The sequence below is a fragment of the Argiope bruennichi genome, chromosome 8, assembly GCF_947563725.1.
Source record: "Argiope bruennichi chromosome 8, qqArgBrue1.1, whole genome shotgun sequence".
NCBI classification, from domain to species: Eukaryota; Metazoa; Arthropoda; class Arachnida; order Araneae; family Araneidae; genus Argiope; species Argiope bruennichi.
The window spans coordinates 119,989,996-120,017,681 of record NC_079158.1 but is presented as its reverse complement, the minus strand read 5'-3'; the positions used below and the strand labels follow the sequence as shown (position 1 = coordinate 120,017,681).

General features: G+C 31.6%; 1 protein-coding gene across 1 annotated transcript in view; it reads right to left on the bottom strand.

Moving 5' to 3' along the window:
* Nucleotides 1–1,888: 1,888 nt before the first annotated feature.
* Nucleotides 1,889–27,686, bottom strand: part of LOC129981503 (nose resistant to fluoxetine protein 6-like) — a 40,919-nt gene continuing 15,121 nt past the window's right edge. The window contains exons 7-15 of the mRNA XM_056092360.1: nt 21,877–21,970; nt 19,675–19,767; nt 17,670–17,832; nt 13,483–13,562; nt 9,990–10,136; nt 9,410–9,536; nt 8,425–8,599; nt 5,613–5,755; nt 1,889–2,523 (exon numbers count right to left, since the gene is read on the bottom strand). Of these exons, the coding sequence (XP_055948335.1) occupies nt 2,404–2,523; nt 5,613–5,755; nt 8,425–8,599; nt 9,410–9,536; nt 9,990–10,136; nt 13,483–13,562; nt 17,670–17,832; nt 19,675–19,767; nt 21,877–21,970 (1,142 nt within the window). The 3' untranslated portion in view covers nt 1,889–2,403. The remainder of the gene's footprint in view (nt 2,524–5,612; nt 5,756–8,424; nt 8,600–9,409; nt 9,537–9,989; nt 10,137–13,482; nt 13,563–17,669; nt 17,833–19,674; nt 19,768–21,876; nt 21,971–27,686) is intronic.

Genomic DNA, 27,686 nt, shown 5'->3' with positions numbered 1-27,686 from the left:
TAAGACGGAACTCGTAATTTTGAACCGGGAGCTCAAATGGCTCAGACGATGAGGGCGACATCTGAGCTAGCACCCACTTCCCAAGCTTCCACACCTCACCAACTGGAGGAAGCTCGACCGCAACGGATTTAGCGTGCACCAAAACCCTCTTACACGACGGTTCTGTGGTGGAATCGGCTCTCGAATCTGAAACCCACCGGTTCCGATCCGAGACCTTAATACCAGACTACAGCGGTTCTGAAAGTAGGGAAGAAAGTTTTGTTGAAACTACTTCAGCTGATTATTCTTCCGAAAGTTTTCGCCGTTACCAAAGTTGTACAATTTCAATACTTCTTATAGTATATGTTTCTGCATTCGCATTCATGATGAGTTTCTAGGCATGCGATAATGATTTATTTTTAACCTAATTTAACAGAACAGATTTATAAAAACCTCATTACAAATTCTTTGACGGTTATAATATTTTCTCTTTGTACGAGGAAAAGTCAAAAAGCAAATTGACAATTGAGAAAATGTACATTTATTCTAATGATAGAAAACTGAAAGATTCAGCATTTTCTCAGCATAACCACCTTGGACTTCAACGCACTTTTTACAATGTTTCACAAGTTTTTTGATTCCCTCGGAAAAGGGTTTTTCAATTGGATCTGTAACCAATTTTGCACCGAATTAAATGACTTTTTCATCGGTTTCAAATCCTCGTCCCGTAAGTGCTTTCTTCAAGGGTTCAAACATGCAAATCGTTTGGGGCCAGGTCTGGATTGTGTGGCGGGTGTTCCAGCACTTTGAATCCCATCTCCTGTATTGTTTCTGCAGGCCGTTGGGAAGAATGTGGCCGAACGTTATCTTGCTGCAGGTTGATAGTTTTTTGCAGTTTTCCCGTGGCGTTTGGATCTGATTGCAGGTTTAAATTTAATTCGCAACGCATCACAATAGTTCTCACTGTTCACAGTTTCGACTCTTGGAGTGAAATGAACGGCTAGTACATCTTCCATGTCCCAAAATAGTGTTAGCGTAAACTTCACCGCTGATGGTTGACGTTTAAATTTTAAACTTCTGTTGATGATTGGAATTATCAAACAAGCCTCCTAGCAAATAAAATGAATCATTGCCCTCATTTCCTTGATGCAGTTCAAAAAGGGAGCTGCCATATTTAATTGTTTTCTGTACTCCAACGAGTAACGCAAGATTAAGAGTAAGTAACTTGTTGCACGGAATTGTTGCCGACTACACTAATTCAGCGCTGGTTGTTAACAGTGTTACCAAACCTTAGAAAGAGAAATTGCAGATGTCCCATTACTTTCTGACTTTCCGTCGTATATGAGAAAAAAAAGGTTTAATTATTTCAACAAATGTTTCATTGAAGAAAGAGTTATCGTATATGAAACGAAGCCAATCTTCATTAAGACTAAGAAAAAATAGTCTTTGAAAGAAAATGCAATTGCAGCGATGCAAACGGTTTTAATTAATAATTGAAACAAAAACCTGAAAAAAATATATCTATTTGGTAATTTTTTTAAAGTTTTTTTGTAAGATTTATTTTCCACTTTGAAGCTATGCAAGAATTATTATGAAACGGATATTGTAATTTTGAACTGAACCCAAAATTAGAATATCCAACAGACGACGAAAGGAATGGATATCGTAATTTTGTGATATGGTCAGACGATGAGAGAGACACCTGAGCTATTACAACTATTCAAATTTGAATGCTACGCCATTGAGAAGAAGTTTGAATATACGGTGGAAATTTGAATGCTCTTTTAATCTCGCTGGATACTTTGTGGAATCGGGATTGCTAACTTGAAGTCTTGAAATCAAGGCTATGAATTGTAAAGCTTGAATTGTAAAATTGTTGATATGTATAAGTTATTAAAAGAACTTTATTACAAACAATCAATTTTATTGCAATAAAAACAAAATATTTACAAATGGAAAATAAATAAAACATGAAAGACATCAAAGCTTCATGTTCTTATTTTCATTTACAATTCCTTCTATATAAAAAGTGGTAAACTATAAATAAAAATTAAAAGAATATTCATTACAAAATAAAATAATATATGTAGACATTTTTTTTTAAATAGGAACCATTCGGGATTTGGAATGTGACCAAATGGAATAATGACCTATACAAACAAGTTTTAACATTCTGTCTTAACTATGATGTTATAAAAACAGTTATACATATCTATTTTAAGAAATTAATATTTTTTCATGCTTTTTACTTGGACGGTATAACATGAAACACTTTCGAGTAACACACAAAGTTCAAACAATAATTATACGTAAGTATAATTACAATAAGTATCACGCTTAATTATTTAATGCCAGTAAAAAAAGATTCCATGATATATATGATTTCAACACAAAAAGTCTTAAAATAAGTAGATTTGATGAACTTCAGGATGCAAACTTATTTCTGACATATTTTTCCAACCTTATCACAGGAGATTCAAACAACAAAGTTGTTATCAGAGCAGCAGTGTATGCAATTATAAGGAAACCTAGATAAAATAATATCTGAAAAAAAAAGAATTAAAATATTTATTAAAAATCGAGAAATAATAATTTTACCAAAATAAATTGCAGAAAACAGTAAAAAATTTCTGAAATTATTTCTTGAGACACAAACACGCACGCACGCACACGCACACACGTAATCTTTCCCATTTCATGCAGATATTTATGATGATAAAAAAGAATACAAAAGCATAGAATGATTTATTTTTTAATGTAAGAAATTTTAAGATTTACAAAAATATATTATTTAAATTTGTATAAATCAAAAATTCTGATCGAGTTCAAAGAGATTGTACGAGATAATACTGTTTTAATGCACCATAGAAGACAGAAAAATTTTAAACTGTAATTCAAAGCATTTGTTGTTGCCTGTGAATTTTTTTCAGTTTTAGTTACTAAAAACGTAGAAACATTTACATGATGAATAGAGATTAAGTGACAATGAATCTCTGATGTAAATGGTATAATAGCATCAATGATTTGATATGGTTTGTATTTAAAGTTTTTAATTATGAACATCAATTAATGTACAAAGCAGAAAGCGATCTCATACCTCCATATATAGGGATTGCAATACCGGTAGACCGGGATACCGAATACCGGTATTTTGAGCTATTTGTACGATTTTGTAATACCGGTATTCACAAGTTTAAATACCGGTTTTTCGGTATTTACTAGAAATTTTTAAAATTGTCTCCACTAAATGTTCAGGAATCGCCAACATAGCAAAATAGTATACGTTTTTGTCTTTATGTCTCCCTAACGGGAGAAATTAATGGCTTAATTAATTGCTTAAATCTAAATGAGCGAAACATGGATTATCCCTGAAAGAAAATATTGTATCCATAACGACTGATGGAGCAACAGTTATGAACAAAGTTAGAAAGTTGATTGGTGCAAATCAGCAATTGTGTTATGCTGATGGAATTCAATTAGGAGTAATAGATATCAAAAAATAAAGAACAGAAGAATCCAAATACGGTGAATATAGAAACTTCGGATTCCAACTTTGAAGAGAGTAAGAGTGAGAGTGAGTGATATTGACAATGAAAATAATGATAATCTCATTGCTGAAGATGATATTTCTAATGAGGATGAAATATTAACCAATCACGAATTGCTTCCTATAGTTTATAAAGTTCAAAAAATTGTTAAGATATTTAAACGTTCCCCTAAAAAAAATGACATATTACAAAAATATATACTAACTGAAAATAAAACAGAATATATGCTAATATTAGATTCTAAAACACGTTGAAACAGTTTACTCCTAATGATGGAACGATTTTTGAAACTGAGAAATTCAATCCAAAAAGCAATAATCGACTTCAACTCGTAAATTAATTTTTCAGATAGTGAATTCGACTCAATATCCAGAACTGCATCAGCTCTACTTCGAATAAAACTGACTGTTGAGGCATTATGTCAGAGAGATTCTAATTTATTAACAGCTAATGCAACAATAAATTTCATGTTGCAGTCACTGAAAGAACAGCACACATCACTATCTGAAGAATTATATATTACATTGAAAAATCACACAGTTGAAAGGCATACCGAAATAGAAAATGTCTGATGGTATTTACTTAATTATAATGATTTTAAAAATGAAAATGGAAAAGAAGAAAAGAAAATAACCAATTCAAATCTGATTAAGTTTATAGTAAATTTTCTTAAATGTTTTTACCCACAAACCTATACACATTCAGAAGAATACGGTTCACTTATCGAAGATTATGATGACATCAATGTCGATAGTGAAAATGAGTTGTCTCTTGAACAAAAATTAGAATTAGCGATAGATAAAAAAAATTTCAAAGAACCAAACTACAATACAGAAAACAGCTATATCAAAAACCACCCGACGAGAAATCGATTTAGTTGAAGATGAGGGATATATAGGTAAATACTTGGAAAAAGTATATCGCTCATTCCTAACAGTACCACCAACTAGCGTAGATGCCGAAAGAGCGTTTTCGACAGCTGGTAATTTTTGCACAAAATTACTTTTTAGGCTTAATGACAGTACAATTGATGCATTATGTTTTTTATTATCAAATTTCAAAAAAATTTAATAGTACCACAGACTGAATAGTGATATTTACACTTTTTTTATGATTTAAATAAATAAGATGTTCCTTTACTTTTTTGAGACTCTTTATATACCGTTATATTTTATAAGTTACAAATTATTTTTTGTAACATTTACACTCTCTAATGAAACTGGCAAATAAAACAAAGAAACACCTGTGTTTTCTTTATTTTTCTAAAATTTCTAATACCGGTATTAAAACCGGTATCCCGGTATTAAGATCTGAAAAATACCGAATACCGGTATTGAAATTTTGGTCCGGTATTGCAATCCCTATCCATATATGTACCCATTTCGGTCACTCAACGTTTCGACGGGTATGGCACATAAATTTTATTCGAAATAAAATGCAAGGATATTCATATTAAACGATTATGACATATTAAACATCTCTTGATTATGTTACATAAATGTTCGATAGGATTCATGTCGGGCGATCTAAGAGGTCAAGTCATTTGCTGGAATTGTACAGAAAGTCATGTCCACGAATATGACTCATAGTATAATGTAATCACACTAATATGACTCATAAGAATAATGTTGTATGAACTATAATATTATCACTTTTGCATGATAGATGAATATGATGCTACATAAAAAACACAGATATGACTCATAGTGTAATGTAATCACACTAATATGACTCATAAGAATAATGTTGTATGAACTATAATATTATCACTTTTGCATGATAGATGAATATGATGCTACATAAAAAACACTGATATGACTCATAGTGTAATGTAATCACACTAATATGACTCATAAGAATAATGTTGTATGAACTATAATATTATCACTTTTGCATGATAGATGAATATGATGCTACATAAAAAACACTGATATGACTCATAGGTATAATGTAACTACACTAATATGATTCCTTAATATAACAACTATTCTAATATGACTCATAGATAATGTCAGTACACCAATATGACTCGCAGACACAATGTAATCACAGTAATATGACAGATGAGAATAACATTATACGAACCACACTGGTATGACTGAATTCTACCATTCTTCGCACAGAGGTGTAATATCCATTCTGGACAATCGGGTGGACCAGGTAAGCACAATAAGTAAGACGACTCAGAGGAATCCAAACCTTCCATGACAAGAGGCTGTTAACGACACCTAGAAAGAAAAGTTTCCAATAAGATTTTTAAGATGTAAAAACAAATTACATATCATAAGTTATTTAAATCCTTTCGTAACTTTTATGCTCTATTTAAATCCCTTCTTTTATAATCAACTTTCTGATTATTACTTCAAGAAATTGCATTTTAAGAAAAAATAAAAATAATAGAAATGTTGTACAAATTTCTGAAATTTAATCATTTTAGAATTGAAAGATATCAACTTTCAAAAAGAATTTAGTAAATGCATCGTATGTGCTTGCTTTCCCCAAAATATATTTAAAATGATCAATACGTGTCGGTCGTAACGGCGACCAAAATACGCCAAGAAAAAATTTCGTCAAGTTGGCGAATTTAAGCGTCAATCTATATAGCATTTGATATACGAATTCAAAAATTTTCATAATAAATAATAATGCACTTGAATATATTTTTATAATTTGGCGTTATTTTTTCTTGGCGCTTTTCTTTTTCTTTTTTGGTTTCTTGGTTTCTTGGCGGTCGCCGTGAAAACCGAATTGTACCAGATTATCTTTTAGTCTATAAATAAGTTATCCATATATGAATCTGCTATTTGAAAAAAATATTTACCGTCAAGTCAAGACTATTGAAAACAAATGTCATGGTGAGATGTTGCCATGGAGTTTTGAGAAAAATCTGTACTTAATTACAATAAATTGTCCATTTTTATCTCATTTGTGAAGAAACTCATGAGTGACAAGCCCTTGTTTTGTCATTGTAATTCTAAATCTTTACAAAATTCGTTTAAATATAATATGTGTATCGAAGCTTAGTTACTTATACTTTTACTGCTATTTTAACAATTGAATAATTGGCATTTCCTTTGATATTTGCAAATGCATGCTTAAAATTACACAATATTGATTAAATTAGATACAAATGATTGATTAAATTCAATATTAAATTTCGAAAATTCAAATGTTCGTTTCCCTTCCTTTCTATTCCCTTCCTTTCTATTCCCTTTATCTTTACAATTCTATCCTACCTGAGTTAGAGAGAGTGGTGTTCTCCAGTATTTCTTGCATGCCCTCTCATAAATGTTTTATCACAGAGAACGCCTAGCATGGCACTGTCGTATAATACTTTCGAAATATTAATCTTTGTCGTGAATTTAGTAGTATGTCTGAATTCATCGTCTGATCATTGGTGAATTATTTGGCGATTAAACCCTGGCATGCAGTAAATAATATTCGAAAATCAAATTCTTCTTTTAGACCGTTTCTCCTAACGAATTGATAAAAAATATTGGTACTTGTAGTCATGTTATTGTTTTTAATGGCACTTATCATAGACAAGCCCACCGACTTAAGAAGTCATTGATTTTAAGTCAAGGGTGCGTCTTGTTTTTTCAGCAGCGCCATCTAGGACCAAGAATATGACTTAGCCACACACACGCCACAACCCTTTTTAAGGTGCGGTCTTCATTCATGCATTTCATTCACTCATCCACAAATCGTAATTTGGACCTGAACCAGAGAACGATCACTCTTGATCCAGTACCCCCAGTGGTATTACTCTCGACATAGAGGACTTTGTGACCACGACAGATTTATGCGTGTGCCTGTCACCACACACACGGAGAGTCTTCGGCCGGTGGGGTTCGAATTCGCAATCCCAGGGACGCGAATCCAACGCCCTACCAATCAGGCTATCCCGGTCCCACTTGGAGTCATAAAATCACACATCGAATTTGATATATTTAATTATTCGCATTTTTGAAAAATTGTATTTACTAGTCAATTCCTTGTTGAATTTGGCTCAAAATTTAATAAGTGTCTGCACCATATATGTAAAATGGGATTATTGAATTTTATAGATTTAGTTTTTTCGTTTTGTAGGTATCGTGTTAACTTATATTCGAACCACCAGAGTGAAATATGAAATATTCTGAATGAAATTTGCTCAAAATTTGATAGAAATCTACAAGTATCTTGTAGAGAATCACACACAGATAGATAAACGAATAGGCATAGTACGAAAAACGTGTTTTTCGAACTCAAAAATGTCTGAAACGTGTGGATTCATCAAAAACTCGAGTTCGAATTTTTTGACAATTACAATACTTTCTTTACAATTCGTATACGAGAAAATTATTAGATGAACTTCGGAAGGAGCGAAAGGGCCGCGGTGGCAAGGTTCTGAATTCGCGAATGGAGGGTTCTAGGTTCGATACTCAATTCCACGAAAGATCCGTTGTGTACGCGGCTCTAGTACACGCTAAATCGGTCGGGGCCAAATATTCTCCCGTTGGTGTGGCGTAGAAGTTTGGATGAGAAGCGCCAGCTCAGGTGTCGCCTCCGTCATCCAACCGCGGTTGAAAATTACGAAGTCTGGCCCCAAAATAGCTCTAGTGTTGCTTTAAAACGGGATGTTAAAATGACTGAAAAATCGAAAGGAATGACATTTAAAGGAAACTGCCCTGAATATACGGGTTGTCGACACGACATATATATTTAATTTTTGTTTGCCTATTGTATTTTAAGAGGCAATATACGATATATTGTCAATTTATTATTTTGCCCAACAAAATCTATAAAGAAGCTAAATAACAAAAGAGTTCTGCTCCACCCTATCTAATAAGCATATACAAATGGAATGAATGCAGTTGACAGCACAGAGAATCATAATAATATATAGGGATATTACCTCCTTGTCCAGTGACGCACACAAAAATAACCCAAGACAGTCCCAGTGCAAATCCTATGCGATTCAATCCATTATAAAATCCAGCCCCAACAGTAGAGAGATTTTGATGATAAAGTCCAAACAAACAAGCCAATGCAATTGCAGATGCAATAGCCCATCCAGCTGCTAGAGTTGTCTGCAAAAATTAAAATAAATTTAAAATTAATAAAAAAACCCAACTATCATGAATAGACATTTATTAATAAACTAAAAAAATTAACTTAATCTTTTTCCACTTTTCGAGTTTCAATTTATTATTCGCTGTTACAAATATTGAAGTAACTTGAAATCCATTTCTCTTTTTCAAATTCACTACTAGATGGCGCCAATAGTAAAGTACCAATATTTAGTAACATAAATCGTTGATACTTGAAAGTTGTAACGGCGCCAAGGAGCGCCAAGAAAAAATGTTGCCAATTTGGCGATTTATATTTATTTGTACTAGAGTATATTTTTATAATTTGGCGAAATTTTTTCTTGGCGCTTTTTGGTCGCGGTTAAAACCGAATTGCACCAAATAGTTTAATTGATATTTGCGTTCCAAAAATATATAAGTAGTACATTGTCATCAAGAACATCAGTGTATAAAATTTCAAAAAGCAGCATATCAAGAAGTAGGTCGAATATCAAACACACTTTCGTTTTTGCTAATATGAAATGAATCAAGTTAAGTAAATAAAAATATTAAATCTTTCTGGTGTTGATCTTTCAAATATTAAATCCTTCATTTTGGCTTTTGTAGATTCATACAAATGTCAATGCTTTCTTTTTTGTTTCATCCCATGAATAAAAAGTAACGGAGGAAAGAAATGTTGAGCATTCTTTTTGGTAATTTAGCTGCTTGCTGGAAGACTGCAAGATTACATTCATTTGGCATTAATGGCTGATCGTTTTATTTCAGTTCAATTCTGATAAATTATATAAAAATGAAAAAAAAAAGTCTTACCGATTTCAATTTTTGGGGGTTATTTTGCTTCCACTTGTACAAATAATAGGCCAAAACAAGACCCAACAAATAAGGTCCCACTCTGGTGTAAGGTTTGGTGTAGATCTTATCGAAGAAATCACTCCATCTAAAATGAATAAAATCTAATTAAGAACAAAAACATATACTTAAATTAAGGATGTTATTAAAACGGACGATGAAACGATAGTATTAGTGCATTGGCAATAATTTTAACAATTTTTATAAAAATTAATTGGATTTTAAAGAAAAGAATCTCTAGTTTGAAATATTATGATATGTTAATATTTTACAATTTATTCTAATGTTTAAGAAATTGTATTTTTTTATTTTTTTTAAATTATGTAGCAACAATAACGTGTACCAAACATTATATTATATTACATTATATACAAAAATTACATTGTTGGCAAACTGCCAATTGAAGTTTTCGGACTTGTAAGCTGCACATCAGTTAAAAAAAAAAATTCTTACGCATGTCTTTAAGTTGTGTTCGAAATTTTTCCATTCTACCGAGAAATGTTCAGATCTGATATTAAAAAAAAATTATGAACACACTTACCGAACTAAAAAGCCTTGAAGATCAACAGCTGCCTCCACCACATTACCTAATCCAGTAAATGAATCGTACACGAAAGTAATAGTAAAGGTTGTTACAAATGTAGCAACAAGGCCGATTCCAATGAGTGAATATCCTACTTTAGGCCATCTGTAGAGACAAGAAAAAAAAAAGCCTTTTAGTTGCTGACATTATTTTACATGTATAAGTTATTTAAAAATTATTGGTATTAAATTACATTTTATAAGCATGAAACTTTGCACTATGAATCACATTTCAATCTATAAAATATTGAAAAGAGCTTTGTAGTCAATGCACCAATGCAAACAGAATGCTAAGTCCAAAGACATTTTTTTTTTATTTTTCTGTAAAATAACATTTGCTATAAATTTATGGGAAGCAAATAAATATATATAACTTGTAATATATATATATATAACTTGTTGCAGATAAGGTTTTTTACTCAAATTAAATATTTAATAGTTTTGATATAGAATTTTATTAGTTTTTTTTTCTTCTTCTTTCAACATTCGTATCTTATAAAGTCATTTCCGGAAGTTACTCTAAACATTCTCTCTATTATATATATATATATATATATATATATATATATATTTAAGTTGGTAAATTCTCGTAAGCAACCAGAAGGAAAAACTGAGCCATCTATACTAGTGGCAGCATTTTTCAAGATTTTCTGAAATCTCGAAAATAGATTCAACAATTTCTCTGTGCCATACTCATGTTACATTATTTCAGAAAATTATTATTATTTTACCTTACGGTTTACTGTATGAACAACAATTTATGACTTACTATTACTTACAGTTTATGACTGTGCTTGTTTAGAGCAGCTATTTAAAATCTTTATTTCCACTATTACTGTTTGATTCATTTTTTCAAAATTTTATATTTCAGTATCACTTAATATCATATTTTCTCACCCCCTAATTTGTTCAAAAAAATTCTTTTTCTTTTGTAATTTTTTTTAAATTAAAATTGCAGTCAAAACCCACGCTTAACGAGCATCTCGCATAATAAGTGATTCGCATAATGAGCAAATAAAAAAAAAGTGACTCGCGTAATGAGTGATGATTCGCAGAACGAGTGATGAGGAGACACATGATAGATTAGCTTGATAGATTAACAATAATCTTCCAGAGAAATAGGGGTTGAAAGCGTGTAAGATTATTACTTCGTACTTTGAGAAGCATCACCCTGATACGGCAGTAGCTATGTGTGCTACAAATGTATATAGAGAAAATGATGTGTCAGTTTTGGCAAATTTTGAAACTCAGTCAAAAACAAATGCCTTTATACATATTTTTGAAAATAATAAATGTGCATTATAAATAATTAATTACGTTATTCTAAATTTAGATGATTATTTCCCCCCCAATAGAACGTATTGTCCTGTTTCTCATGGATTCCTATGGAAGAAATTGCTTCGTTTAGCAAGTGTTTTGCATTATAAGTTGCGGAAATGTATTATACTCGTTAATTGAGGTTTCTCTGTATTGATTCGGTTTGCTTGATTGTCAAACGACTCGAATTTACTTAATAGCTTTTCCAGATTTAATCCCTGTTTTACATTTTAATTCATTTTTTATAGTATGATTGCTATCAATTTATATTTATATATGAAATAAATGTTATTCATGAACATTCCGACTATTATTCTAAGATTCTTGTGTTGGTTTGGTTTAGTTATATTAACGTCTCGTTTGAAGCAACACTAGGGCTATTTTGGGACGGACCTCGTAATTTTGAACCGTGGTCAGATGACGAGGACGACACCTGAGCTGGCACCCCCTCTCCACACCACACCACAGCAGCGGGAGGACGTATGGTCATGACGGATTTAACGTGCAACAGACCCTCTTACACGACGGTTCTTCGATGGAATCGGGTCTCGAACCTGAAACCCTCCGGTTCTGTAGCCGAGACCTTACCACCGGGCCACCGCGGCCCATAAGATGCTTAATTGGGGGAAAAAATAGAAACACGTTAATGTTAATGAATCTTAACCCATCAGCTGCCACGATCCCTGTTGGGGGATTTTGGAATTTTACGTACACCATTAGGCGCCAAAAATATATTTGGTATGCCTGCAGTTTAGTTTCTTTGCAATCTATACAATATCAGTCAATATAGTTTATATACAATATATCAATATTGTGTTTAGCAGAAAATGTGTATTCTGTGCTTCGTTTCTTTACAGCAACCGAACAAATTTGAAGTTCTTCTATAAGTTGAACGAAACAGAATTGCCACAATTGAAACATTATAATTTTTGTTTCGTTTTGATATTATAATGAAATACCGTGCATAAACAGGTAATTTAGAGATCATAGTATTTGTTATTTACTCAGTCTTTTGTTTTTTTTTATTAAAATGATTTTAATAATCATTTTATTCCACACATTTTCAAAAATATCAAAAAACAATTTCAAAACAAAACACAATTTGAATACAGTTAGATTGTTACACAACTTTTTGTGCATATAACTTTTCCGGCCAAAAATTTAAAAAAAAATGTCAGTTAAGTGGTTAATAGAAATTTAATGAATCAAATCTCTTATTCAAAATATAGTAGCAAGCAAATTTATAGGGTTGAATCATTGGTTTTTATTTCATTTTTAAAATTCGATCTCATTTGATATGAGCTATGATAATGCACAAACAAAAAATGTATCTAACATCATCGCAACAGGCGTATGTGCAAATATATTTATTAAACTAATGAAAAGTAATGTAATTAAAAGTAATTATAAAAATTTAAACATTAAAATTAGAAAAAAATTACTGTTATAAAGTTGGTATCACTGAAAAGCAATTCCTTTCATTTTAAAATAATGTAACGTTAAATTTTGTTGAATCATAAACTTTGAAATTAAAAACTAAAAATGTACTAATGAATAATTTATTTTTAAAATTCATTCTTCTTTATAAGAATGAGTTTTAATGTAGAAAATAGTATTTAAAAAAATTAAATGTAGAAAATAGTATTTAATATCATTAAATATCATGTATGTAAATACATGTTATGTGTGTAAATACTTGTACTAAAATAACGGAAAGTATTGCCATTAAAAGTAATTTTAAATATTTATTAAATCCTTAGAATTAGAAGAAAACTTTTCACGGAAATAAAGTTGGCATCATTAAAAAGCTAATGCTTTTGGTTTTAATGTAAAGACAAATTTTGTGCAATGATAAACTTTGAAATTAAGAACTAAAATTATTACAATTTTTATCACTTTTTAAATTGAAAATATCAATAAATTTTGAAAAACGCTTTTTTTAATGGGTACTTATTACGCAAGAAGTAACTTTGTTCCAGGCTTGGTAGCGAGAAGTCTAACGGCCTGCCATGTACACTATTTTGAAAGATTATTAAATCATGAATGTCCCAATTTATCAATATTATTCTGGTTACAAACTTTACCGCATTGAAATGATAAGGAAATTTTTTTAAAAAAATGCACTGATTACATACCTCCATAGAGTAATTAGAAACAGGGGACTGATGATATAAAATTGCATATCGTTTGCCAGATACCATGACCAACTCATACACTATAAAGTAAAAAAAATAATAATAAATTTAATAATAATAAATAAATTTAAGGATTTTCAAAATGTATGATTCAAAAAAATTTTGTAAGTTTGCTTTTTCACACTTGCATTCGTTTAAAATGTGCATTAGCTGAAATAAAAATATTTAAATGGCTATATTTTTTTATTAAATAATATCATTTAGGAAAACATATCAGTTTCTCAACATAAATTTGATGTAAAAAGCTTATAGATTTTCAACTCAGTGCGTTGATGCCTGAAAATTTTTATATGAAGTATGATAAGAAAAAAAGTAACCATATAAGGACATTTTTAGCGGAAAAAGCTAGAACCCTAGTTATGATACAATAATTTGCATTTTCCACCAGTCTTTTAAGCTAATTTATTATTTTTTTTTTAAATTTTTGTTGAGGCATTGGAACAAAATGTTTGAATTGCATGCGCAGGATAACAAAACCCAAGCAATCAGAAAACTAAATGATTGGTCAGTGATCGCATTGCTGTGTTAGAACTCGCCCATAGTTTCGAGACGTATATATCGTGCTGGCGCGGCATCGAATTCTGACTATATTTTCTTCTCTCGCTTCTGAAGATTGTTTTTTTTTTTTTTTATCAGGGCGATCTCTTACTGCGATTTTGTGCAAACGATAGCTTTAAGTAATTTAGCCGAAGGGATGTTTCAAAATTTTCAACCCAGGTGGCACTAAGCGAATATATTTTAGGAATTTCCCATGAATCCGAATCCCCAATTCGACCTAGCCTGTGTTATAAATAAATGCCATGATTGCACGTTTGTGAGCCGATAGTGCCATATGACAGGCAGTGAACAATTACTTCCATTTAAATTCAGCTGTGACTAATGATAAAAAGCAATTTAAATGCTGTTGATTTGCAGTACAATATTCGGCATTATTCCGATGTCAATGGCTCTGAAAATCAAACAAAATGGTGTAGACTTGAAAACTGAATTTGAATCGGAAAATTCCTCTAATGAGCTCTCTTTGGCGACCACCTTCTTCGTCTAGATTATTAACTTTCTGGGCTGTTAAATATTAATGTGGAATGTATATTTTAAAATTTCAACATATTATTTGACCATGTTATTTCACCATGTTAAGATCAAAAACATGAATTTAATTGAAGGAATCAAAATAAATTATCATGCATACAGGTTAAAAACAAAAAATGAAGTAAAAATTTTTCATCAAAATTAATATCCAAAAAAAAAGCAATTAAGAAAATTTCATAGTATTAAAATATTTTACAAAATGTGTATAGATTTAAAACATTTATTAATAACAAAGAAAATACAGTAAATATACATACTGATATCATTAGAAAGATACATTGTTGACTAATTGATACAAAAACCATTTTTTCTTTCTCGTATATATAGTATAGAGAAAGAGTAATAATCGCCAAAAAATTCCACCTCGAGATTCTGACGAATTTTCATGCTTTTGACCTCAGAGAATTCCGTGAAGAAAAAAACATTTTTAGAGAATGTCCGTCTGTTTGTCTGTGACAAAGATAACTCGAAAACGCTTTGAGCTGGATGGTTCAAATTCGATACACAGTCTTTACATCTGTCAAATGTTGAGTAAAATCTGCCAACAGGAATCCTGTCTCTTTGGCTGTTCGAATATAAGTTAACACGATAATTACAAAACCAAGAGAGCTAGATAGATAAAATTTAGTTACATAGATTTAACATCTATAACGTAGAACCGTACCAAATTTATAGCCAAATCCAACCGGTCGGTCTGCACTTTCAGAAAAACGTGTAAACATTATTGCTCAAATTATTCAAACACGCAATGACTTAAATATGTCAAATTTGTTAAGGCATTTTGTGACTACAAGACCTGTTTTGTGTCAAATTTTCGGTTTCAGCTGGTTGATACAAACGTGTTTAAAACATAAATTCGATTTTTGGTTACTATTAACCGCACGCGAGTGATTAATAGCTAAAACACTCACCAAGGATGATACGAAAGATTCAGTCAAAATTCTACATTCGAGCCAAAAGTTAATATTTCGTAACTATAGTACGCAAATGCCATGGTATGCACTCTCAGGGTTGACATCTTTATGAGAAAATATACGAGAAAGTTTTGGAGTGACCACTCCTGATGATTAATAAATAGTAACTTTGGAAGATTTGATTATCATTTTCCATAAGTAAATCATAATGATTTTCCACCTAACAATGGTCAAGGCTATTTCCGCTTTTTAAACTTTGACGCCTATTTCTTGAATTATTTTTACATCTTTTTTCCGCTGAATGTACAGAAAATTTGGCGAGCCATGTTCAGAACAATTCTTATAATATTTTTCAGCTTCATTCATTAGCGAAGCGGTGAATTAAGTGCAGTTATAACAACGTTAAAAGAATTAGTGTGTATGTTCGTATAGTGATTTGCCGTATGTCCGTGTTTGTTCGTATAGACAGTTGCCATTAGGCAATATGTAATAAGGGCGATTTCTGTTCAATGTGCTTTAGCTTTTTAAATATATATGTAATGATATTTTAAAATTTAATATAAATAATAGTTAATAATTTCCAAATTTTTATCTTAATCTAGTCCATATAAACTTCATTTTAAAATTTCATTTTTTTCTTTTTTCCTGGTCTAATTTCTATTTTTTATTTAATTATTTTTAACACGCGCTCTAGAAAACTGACAGCTTTAGCATTTTCACACGCTGAGATTGAAGAGATAAAAATCCCTAATGCTTTGAACATTCTTTTAAAGATACCTAAGATTCCCCTTAATAATATATATATGTCAAAGAAATCCCTATCAAAATCTTATAGTACAATCATTGAAGGGAAGAATTTCTGTCTCTTTTTCTCTTGTGTCGCGATGTAGACTGACGCATCTTTTATGATTTTTTATTTCTTGTACAAATTATGCATCCCGATATGAAATAAAGTGATGTGATATATATATATATATATATATATATATATATATATATATATATATATATATATACCGGGTACGGCATAAATTCGTGCAAATTCAAAAAACATAATAAAAAAAGTAATGCTCGAAACAAATTGCGGTTTGCGGGAATATGTTCAGAGAGCCTTTGGATTTTGTTATTTACATTAAAAAAAGTGTATTTAGAAAGTGACCGATAGATGGTTCTCACACATCATACCGAGACGGTTTATGCAAATCAGGAAAACAGAGCATAGTAACGTTATAGTACATTTTATTTTAAAGCGTTCCATTTATACAAGCACCCATATTGCAAAGGCTTGTCTTTTCTCGCAATCTGCTGGCAACAACTAGTGAAATGCCTCTATTTTGTACGGATGCAGTTCCAAGATTTCGAGCAGAATGAGTCAGATCGACCTTCCCGGAATTCCTGTTACTTTACCTGCTCCACGTGCACTGCAACTCCCCGTTGAAGTCTCGGCTGCCACATTTCTCATGACCCTTTGGATAACAAGGATGCGGTCAGCTCGGACGGATGGTCTGCCACTTCGTGCACGATCCTCTAATCTTCCCGTTTCCTCAAAACGGCGAACTGAATTCTATATCCCATTCAATGAAATTGGGTTTTTCTTCGCCTTAATTCCTTTCACCGTCCGTAACTGTCGCCATGCTTTAGTCGTGGATTCACCGTTCTTATATAGCAGTTTCACCACTAATGCTCGACCCGGTAGCGATAGCATGCTACTCGCGTCGAATGACAGATCCATTTCCAGCCTTATGTTTTATAGCTATGCTGATTTGCATAAACCGTGTCGGTATGACGTGTGAGCGCCATCTATCCGTCATTTTTAAATACATTTTTTTAATGGAAATAACAAAATACGAGGGCTCTCTGAACATATTCCCGCAAACCGCAATTTGTTTCGAGCATTACTTTTTTTATTATGATTTTTTGAAGTTTGCTCGAATTTATGCCGCACCTGGTATATATATATATATATATATATATATATATATATATATATATATATATATATATATATATATATATATATATATATATATATATATATATAGTTCTAGATCAGAATCCATGACGAAGTATAAAAAATGATCATAATCAAGTTGTATTTATGATTGAAAAAAGTCTCAATTTTACCTGACCAGCTATAGCTTGAAAGTTGTTGATGTACAGCAAATTATACCACCAATTATCGTAACAGTTCTGATCATGATCGACGTCAGGCCAAAGAGGACCATCAGCGATGTACGGATTAACGAAGGTGTAAAACAGCATCACAATTGCGTACACAGGCGTGAGCCTGAAAAAAAAATAACAGGAGCAAATGATGAGATGGCATTAATGTAAGAAAAGACACGTTATTTTTAATCGTAAGAGACAGAGAATATATAATCATCAAGTGTTTTTAAATAAAAATTATGCAATTAATTATTTAAATGTACATTTCACATCGATATTGGAGCGCCATAATACTTTTTGCCCTTTTAATTTATATTTTTTATATCTCTGTACATTTTTAAAATTAATTTTACTCTTTTTCTTGTGTGAAAAGGTGAAATTTTTTAATGCATTCATTTAATTAAATTTAAATTCGAAACGTGTGAAGACACCTGGTAGAGAATGTAGCAATAAATTGATTTTAAGTTACCGTAATATTTATATTAATAAATTAGGAAATAATTTAAAAATTAAATGTAGAAAACAATTTGTTTCTAAATAAAATGATAAAGAAACCTTTAAAATGAAACTTGACAAAGAAATAACAACGTGATAAAGAAACTGAGAGTTTAATATTTGCTTTTTTAAGAGCAATAACTATTTGAATTACCCCAGGAAAAGAATCTTTTTAAACAATAGGAAGTTTTTTTAACCTCCCATTTAGTGAGAGTATACAAGATTTGAAGAGTTCAACACAAATATTTACTTGATGAATTCTTTCCTCACAAAGTGATCTTTCTTATTTATCATCATTCATAAGGTTTAATTAGATCAATGTTTTTTAAATATTCCATTGAATGAGAGGTTCACAAGATTTGAATTGTTCAATATAAATATTTGCTATATGAATTCAAGTAAGCTCTTTTATTTTGCGTCATTCATATGGTTTAGTTAGATGAATAATTGGACGGTCTTTGAACGCCATTCAATTGGAGTATACTACATTTGAACTACTCAATACATTTATTTGTTATATAAATTCATTATATAACAAATAAATGCTATGCAAAAGGAATTCGTTCTTTATTCCTATTTTGCGTCATTTATATAATTTAATTAAATGAACAGTTGAACCATTTTTTTTAATCTGTCATTAAATGGGAGTATACAAGATTTGAACTGTCCAAAGCATTTATTTGCTACATGATTTTATTCCTCACAAATTTTACAAATTACAAATCTCCTATTTTGTATCATTAATATAGTTTAATTAAATGAAAAATGCTTTTTGAAGTTGTGTGAGATTCATTTGGAAAGGACTTTGTAATGTTTAACATGGTCAGATGATGAGGGTACAAACCGATACCCTAAACTGCAAACTTCTATTTAGACATTTAATACACTGCTGGCAGCCATTACGCATTTTATGTGAGCAGAGAAAATATTCATTTTGAGAAAATAGCGCACCCAATGACTTCTTCAGCAATGTTTGATTGACGAAGGCAATCATTCTACGCAGTTTATCCTCTTAGTGGTTAATTTATCTCTTTTAGTTTATCTCTGTTATTACGTTAGATGGTAACCATTTAGATAACTTGAAACTGAGGATTTATTGAAAACCGTAATTTTGAGAAGTCCTTGAAACAATTTAGATTTTTATGAATACCACATAATTTGTATTACTGTGATGCACTTATTACTAAAAAATATGAATGCAGTAATAAAAATGATTCAATTTACTGCTTGTGATATATATATTATATATATATATATATATATATATATATATATATCCAGTTCAATCCTAGATTTTTAATTAAATATATATATATGACAACTCCCCGTGGAGATGTTTTTAATTAACCAGTGTCACAAATGAAGATATGTAACTAAATGTATGAAATATACAATTAAAAAGCAAATATTGAGCCATTTTGAGCTAGTAATGGATTCTATATGTCTGGAATCAGGCGATAATACTTACCTTAGATATCGGTGGACATAGAAATAAACCCATGGAATTTTTCCATTACTTTTAGCACATTGTTGAAAGAATAAATATGCAACTAAGAATCCACTGAAAGGAAAGATTATTTATTATTTTTTTATATATTCGAAACAATGAAATAGAAAATTAACTTACTGCTAGATTAAGCAAAAATTTTGATAAAATATTCAATTTACAAATTAAAAAAAATAATATATTTGCCATTAAAAATCCTCAATCTATACACTATAATTTTTCAAAAATGCAAACTTACATCTTCAACCTTTAAAATATACTTAAAAAAATATCTTTAAAAGCTTTAACTTAAATAAAACGAGGAATAACTTAATCGCTGAGAAAGGTTTGCAAATATAACTAATTTACGGAAAATGGAACCAAATTATATTTTAGAATTATTTGTAATAAATGCAACAGGTATTATTTTAAAGAATGTTTGGCTTTTTTTCAGGTGTAATAATCAATATTAATTCGCTTAAAATGTTTACATCGTATTATTAATGACATATGCTAGTTCTCAGTTATCAAGAAATGGTTATCAACAAATATAACGTGTTCCCGAGTTGCTTTGGATGAGACCAGATTCCACTTCAATTAAAATCGTTTCTGAGTTTGGATTTTATGAATAAATGCATCATTACATTTAACTTGCGCAATTCAAGTAGCAAATTCGGCTAAATGTTTATCATATTTTGAGCAAAAAATAATATTGATATTATAATCATATTTTCTTAGGTATTCTGAATATACAGATTATGTATTGTATTGATTATTTATTTGTAATTCAATGATCCTCCCATGTATTTTAATAGAAGTATTACACAAATCTGTCAGATGGAATATTATTTATGATTCATTTTCCAACTATTTTAATACATTACACTCCCGAGTATCCTGATCCTCCCGCTGGTGTAAGTGGAAATTTGGAGAGGGGGTTGCCTGCTCAAGTGTCGTCCTCGTCATCTGACGACGGTTCAAAATTACGAGGTCCGTCCTAAAATAGCCCTAGTGTTGTTTTAAACTGGGACGCTAATATAACTAAATTAAACTAAACCCGAGTATCCGGGCTAATGTGGCGGAAGGACTGGCCGGAAAACAAAAAGGCCGGATAGGGCAGTGCTCTATGAATTCCTTTATTTGCCTACCAATACCAGTAGACAAAATTTTTTATCCAAAACTCTCTGTTATAATACGTATTTTTTTAACTTCTTAGTGAGTACTAAGCCCTCTATTTATCTCAATGTGAATGCGACCGCGACCCGGTGAATCATAAAACTTGTCGAATTAAAATAGAAGGCTCTGTACTGGCAGTTTATGTATGTTTACATACTGCACTGCACGTTTCATGAATTTATTAGAGAAAAAGTGAGTTAAAGAATATAAACTTTTCACATTTTAACATAAACACTGTAATGCCCAACTTAAATGCAAGGAACATAAAGAAAACATTAACGTAAATCGTAGGCGTAATTTTAAAGAAAATTGACTCAAACTGACTTTATTTTACACTGATAAATGATTACACAGATACGAAAAAGTAATCCTACCATAAGAGTCAAAACTTACAGTTTTTAGGTTTTGAAAAATCCTTAAAAGATGACTTAATAGAGGCTTTGCCTTCCTCATTTAATTAAGATAAAAGAAAACTAGGCTGAATAGTATGGAAGCCGGATATTTAGGAATGTACTCTATTATTAATTAAACTATAACTCATTTCTTCATTAAATCTTATTTCAAGTATGAGATTAAATGCGTTATGAAATATCAAGCGTTCTCACCAAACTGGCATTCGAAGTGTACACAAAAGAGAGGGGTTTTCTCGTTGTAAAGACATTTAAAAATAAAAGGATCGAAACATTAAGGTTTGGTTAAGCCCAGTTTTAAAATAACATTAGACCTATTTTGAAACGAATATCATAATTTTGAGCTCCAGTCAGATGACCAGGACGACATCTGAGCTGGCATAACCCCCTCCAAACTTTCACACCAATGAGGTTAAGATACGATTAAGAATGCATTTTGCAATTTTGCCCAGTCATCTGTTTCAATGTTCTAAAGCTATTGAGGAGTGAACAGACTGAATTTTCATATCAAAAAGATAAATTTCCTAGATTAGTAGCCGATATTTCTGAAGAAAAACTGTAATTACTGACTAGAATGTAAAAGAAGATAATCTCTCACCTGAGCAGGAAGAAAGAATCAACCGAATAGAAACCATTCAAAATTATTTGAAAGAACCAGTGATCAACAAACTGAATAGTTTCAGCTAAATTTCCTAAGAGATAAAAGTAGATACATTTGGTAAGTTATGCATATACATAGAGAAAATAATGACACATAACATTTTGAAATGTTTTAAAATTTAAGAAATATTTTAATGTATTCGAAATACTATATAAATTATTATTAGTAATTTTATGCCTAAATAATAGTGCTTAAGTTTCAAACTAAGTAGAACCATAAACCGTAACTCCAGACGGGAGTCAAAATGATTCCACGCTGTTCACAAACTCTGATTATCACGGGTTTTTTTATGATTATTATTATGATTGTTATTATTATTATTATTTTGTTCTTGAATGCAATGATCTTGAATACAATCTCTTCAACTTGTTCTTTCGGCAATATGTTGGCAAAAATTTAAGTACGAACACGTGCATATAAACTAGTTATTCTTTTTCAAAGTTTATGTTGTTATTTATGGAGTCATTGACTCCATATCTCTGAAACTACTTTTATTTTGAATAATGCAAAAATAATAAAGAAATATTCTTAAAATAATGTTTTAAAATATCGTATAGTTCATTTTTATTTTAAGTTCCAACAGTTATTAACATTAGTGTCATTCCATAATATCTAAACGAAGTAAATAGAAGATTGTTTAAGTTTTTCTTATAACATCTTTCCAACATTTAATATTATGACATTTAACATTTTTAATAATAATATTTTTGGTAAGTACATCATTTCCAGAATGTATTGTGTTTCCAAAATAAATTCCACTGCTGTTTACAAAATACAAAAAAGAAAAATAACGATGGATTCTGTAGGGGCTCGCCACTAGAGCTGAAAAAATGCCAACGCGGCGGGAAGAAGAGAAACCGGTTCCACCGGAGATAAGGCGAAGAACACGACCTTCGACCCTTCACTTCATCTGTGGAAATCGAGCGGTGAGCGACTTCCTGCATCCCGATATTGGTGACCCGGACGTGATGGAGTATTGTGGTGGTAACTTCATAAGCCAGATAACAACCTCCGGAAAGGAATGTGCACTTTTGTCTAGAGGCTTTGTTACTCGGCTATAACCCTAACGTTGCGAGTTCGAATCTCAAACTTCCACATTGGTGACCCTGGTTCTGAACAACCGCATCCTTCGCTCAGCTGTCGTGGCTCCATCTACCGGCAGCAACCACCCACACACGCTCGCCGCCGCCTGCCATAACTTTTGGCTCGGTAATAACGTTCGTCGCCCACCATAACGCTTGGCACGATAATGACGATCGTCCCACGCCATAACTGACGCGATAAAACTCCATCGACTCACTGGTGGGGGAGTATTGTGGTAGTAACTTCATAAGCCAGATAACAACGTCCGGTGAGGAGTGTACACTTTTGTCTAGTGGCTTTGTTACTCGGCTATGAACCCTAACTTTGCGAGTTCGAACCTAAAACTTGCACAAGTCATTTTGACTCCATGTCTCTGGCCATATGAGGAAATTCATGTCTTCAGTTACGGGTTAACTTAGGTGGTATAGCGGAGAAGAGGGACCGAATGGGATGCAGGTAGAGACGGTAGCAACAAGAATTCTAGCTATCCCGATCTATCTTAACGTATGGGCTGATGTAACTAACAGAGTTGATACGACGTTTTAAAGAATGCTCAGTGGTTAACGTGATGGGCGGAAGCATGGGACACGCTGCAGTGGCCCAAGCTTCCACCCTTAATTTAAGAGGTATGACTCGTCAACAGAGTGGAAGTTACTGAATCCCACATCAATACTGTTCACAGAAAATAACGTGTTATCTCTTATCTAGCAGCTTCCGTTCGGATTGATAGGTAGGGTTAGCAATCCCTTTGCAATATTTATTAAATATAAAATTTATGAGATATGGATGTCTAGAAATAATGAAATGCCAAAAAGGAAACACTACATGTTTTGAAGTGATTATTTGGTATTTTCTTTCAAATTAAGCATAACATGATGCGTAGTGTATTTGAAACTTAAATCTTACTTAATCATCTAATTTAATTAAAATACACTAAAATTAAGTAATTTCAGCTCAAAATTTCGACATGGTTAGTGATACAAAATTGAATTTCAGAACTGATATTGATTTTCCTATTTAAATACATTTGAAAATTAAAATGTGAGTAGTTTTAATGCTTTAAATTTTTTCTCGCTAAAACCTTCGCAGTGGGTAATTATTTTCAAAACTTTGAACTGTTATTCATATTTTAATTGCTCTTCATCTTTTTGAGAGAAGGCGAGATAAAATTTGTGCTGAAGTTTCTTCAGAATTGTATACAAGTTTGAAATCAGTTTACCAGTTCGTATAAATTATTTATAATTACAAAGGTGATACTCCCCATTCTGCTTTAGCGTTGTGGGAAACCTGAGAGATCGAGTCGTTGTGGAAATTAAAATGGATTATTGTCATAAACGTAAGATAGCCCATAATACTACACTGAGCATGCTTTCAACCATCACATGAAGTGACAACCCATCATCGGAATGCAGTTAACTCAACTTTACATTTTTTTTATTTTACCCACAATGAAGCAAGAACCAATAACGAAATCAGGAATTTATCACCTTTACGTATGAGGTACTCTTATGTAGGAAAAGGCTATATCTTAAGCCCTTTTGGTCAATTTCCAAAAGTATTCAAATTGCATGGTACTTTTTACATTCTACTGCGTACTATTCTCAATTATTTAAGAACTTCTGCTATTTATTTTATTGTAAGAACAAACGAAATAGAAAATCTTCATAAAATAACAGAAAGACTGAAATGCAAAATGATAACATTAATATCACAATCATGCGGTAATTTGTGATAGTCGCTTGTCGCTTCTAGCACACTTGATAGTTGCATGCTTTAACATTTAACAGTACATTATATGTTTTCCTATGAAATTACGCTCTTTTTCATGCTAAAAGATATGTAAACCGAATTTTACAATTATATTTCAAATTTGAATGGAACGAACCTTTCTAGCCTTCATTAAACTATCAAGAGTAATATTTTTTAAGATCATAGTGTTTTCTCTTTGTACACTCCATATATCAGAACGCAAACAAAAGAATTAATATATGAACAGCGTTTTTTAAAGATTAAATATAGTAGTACTGGCCTAGATTTCTTATATCTAATTGTTACACAAATTTGTTATATACTTTTACTTTCTCGTACGCCGGTGTCCAGGCATAGGGGTAGCGCGTCTTCCCCGTATTCTGGGCGTCCTGGGAACGGGCATGGTTGTTCTTCCTCCGTTCTATCTGTGAAATGTGTGAATGTGCCCCCCTGTAAAAAGGGGTTGTGCAAGCGAATGAGATGTGTGAGTAGCTAAGACGTACTCTTGGCCCTAGTTGGCGCTACTAAAACAAGAGACGCTCCCTTGGCTTAAAATCGCTGACTTCGTCAGCGAGCTTGTACATGGCAAGTGCCATTATAAACAACAACAACTTTCTCGTACACAAAGTATTAAGAAAGCAGTTCAATCGTCATAAAATTCGTACTCGAGATTTTGATGAATTCCCAAATATACCTTTGGGTAAACCTCCTCGATTTCCAAAAATACTGTTACAAATCTGTAATTTTGCTATCCGACACGGCGTGCTGAGCTTGGCGACCATTTGGCGGCTTGGCGATAAATTTGGCGAGTTTGGCGACTACATGGATAATACCGGAAAGTTCGAGAACTTTCACGATCCATCCACTAATAACAGAGATACACCCAGGTACGCACTGATTGGTCTGCAGTTTCTAGCCCCGCCTCCCGGAACTATAAAAGACGGCCACTCTGAAGCTGCGAAGAAGAAGTGGTATGGATCTTCAGAAGTTGCGTGTGTGAAAGTCGGAGTCGCCGACCAGTAGAGAAACTGAAGGATTAGACAGCAAGCAAGAAAGCTGCTGAGCTATAGCAATTAAATGTGCTGCGCTATTACGATTAATTGACGGTATTTATTGTAGAAGAAAAATTTTGTAACAATACATTTTGGGGATTATGTCTGTATATCTCTCGGTTTGAATGTAAAAAAGATAACTCAAAAATGCTTTGAATTAGACAGATGAAATATGACATGCAGAATTAACATTTATATTGAAGACAGTTATCAAATTTTGAGCCAAATCCAACAAGGAGTTGATCGTCTGCCGTCAACCCCTTGTTAGATAACTTTCTTTGTAATCTCAGGAATTTGTAAACGTAATTTCAGAAATATGTCAAAATGATAACTCAAAAAGCACATTGACTTAAATGTATTAAATCTGCCATGTGGTTTTGTGATTACAGTTGTTCTTTTGTGTCAAATTGTAGTTCCAATTAGTTGGAAAAGTTGCGATAGACACACAAATTCAAATTTTGGATATTATAACCGTATGCTAGGAATTAATTGTCAAATATCAAATCATAAAAATGTTAAATTCACGTCAAAAATTAATACTTCGTAGATATTCTGCTCCTACAAAGCATTCTTTGATATAACACTTTTATTAGAATGTTTGACGAGAGTTTGGGGAGATTACTTTTACCAGTTATAATTGTTATTTACTTTATGTATAATGAAAGAAAATATTTCATATTCTATCCGAGAAGAAATCACGGTAATGGAACTAAGGTAAATATTCTGCTCCAATGTCCTGTAAAGCATTCTTTGATATAACACTTTTATTAGAATGTTTGACGAGAGTTTGGGGAGATTACTTTTACCAGTTATAATTGTTATTTACTTTATGTATAATGAAAGAAAATATTTCATATTCTATCCGAGAAGAAATCACGGTAATGGAACTAAGGTAAATATTCTGCTCCAATGTCCTGTAAAGCATTCTTTGATATAACACTTTTATTAGAATGTTTGACGAGAGTTTGGGGAGATTACTTTTACCAGTTATAATTGTTATTTACTTTATGTATAATGAAAGAAAATATTTCATATTCTATCCGAGAAGAAATCACGGTAATGGAACTAAGGTAAATATTCTGCTCCAATGTCCTGTAAAGCATTCTTTGATATAACACTTTTATTAGAATGTTTGACGAGAGTTTGGGGAGATTACTTTTACCAGTTATAATTGTTATTTACTTTATGTATAATGAAAGAAAATATTTCATATTCTATCCGAGAAGAAATCACGGTAATGGAACTAAGGTAAATATTCTGCTCCAATGTCCTGTAAAGCATTCTTTGATATAACACTTTTATTAGAATGTTTGACGAGAGTTTGGGGAGATTACTTTTACCAGTTATAATTGTTATTTACTTTATGTATAATGAAAGAAAATATTTCATATTCTATCCGAGAAGAAATCACGGTAATGGAACTAAGGTAAATATTCTGCTCCAATGTCCTGTAAAGCATTCTTTGATATAACACTTTTATTAGAATGTTTGACGAGAGTTTGGGGAGATTACTTTTACCAGTTATAATTGTTATTTACTTTATGTATAATGAAAGAAAATATTTCATATTCTATCCGAGAAGAAATCACGGTAATGGAACTAAGGTAAATATTCTGCTCCAATGTCCTGTAAAGCATTCTTTGATATAACACTTTTATTAGAATGTTTGACGAGAGTTTGGGGAGATTACTTTTACCAGTTATAATTGTTATTTACTTTATGTATAATGAAAGAAAATATTTCATATTCTATCCGAGAAGAAATCACGGTAATGGAACTAAGGTAAATATTCTGCTCCAATGTCCTGTAAAGCATTCTTTGATATAACACTTTTATTAGAATGTTTGACGAGAGTTTGGGGAG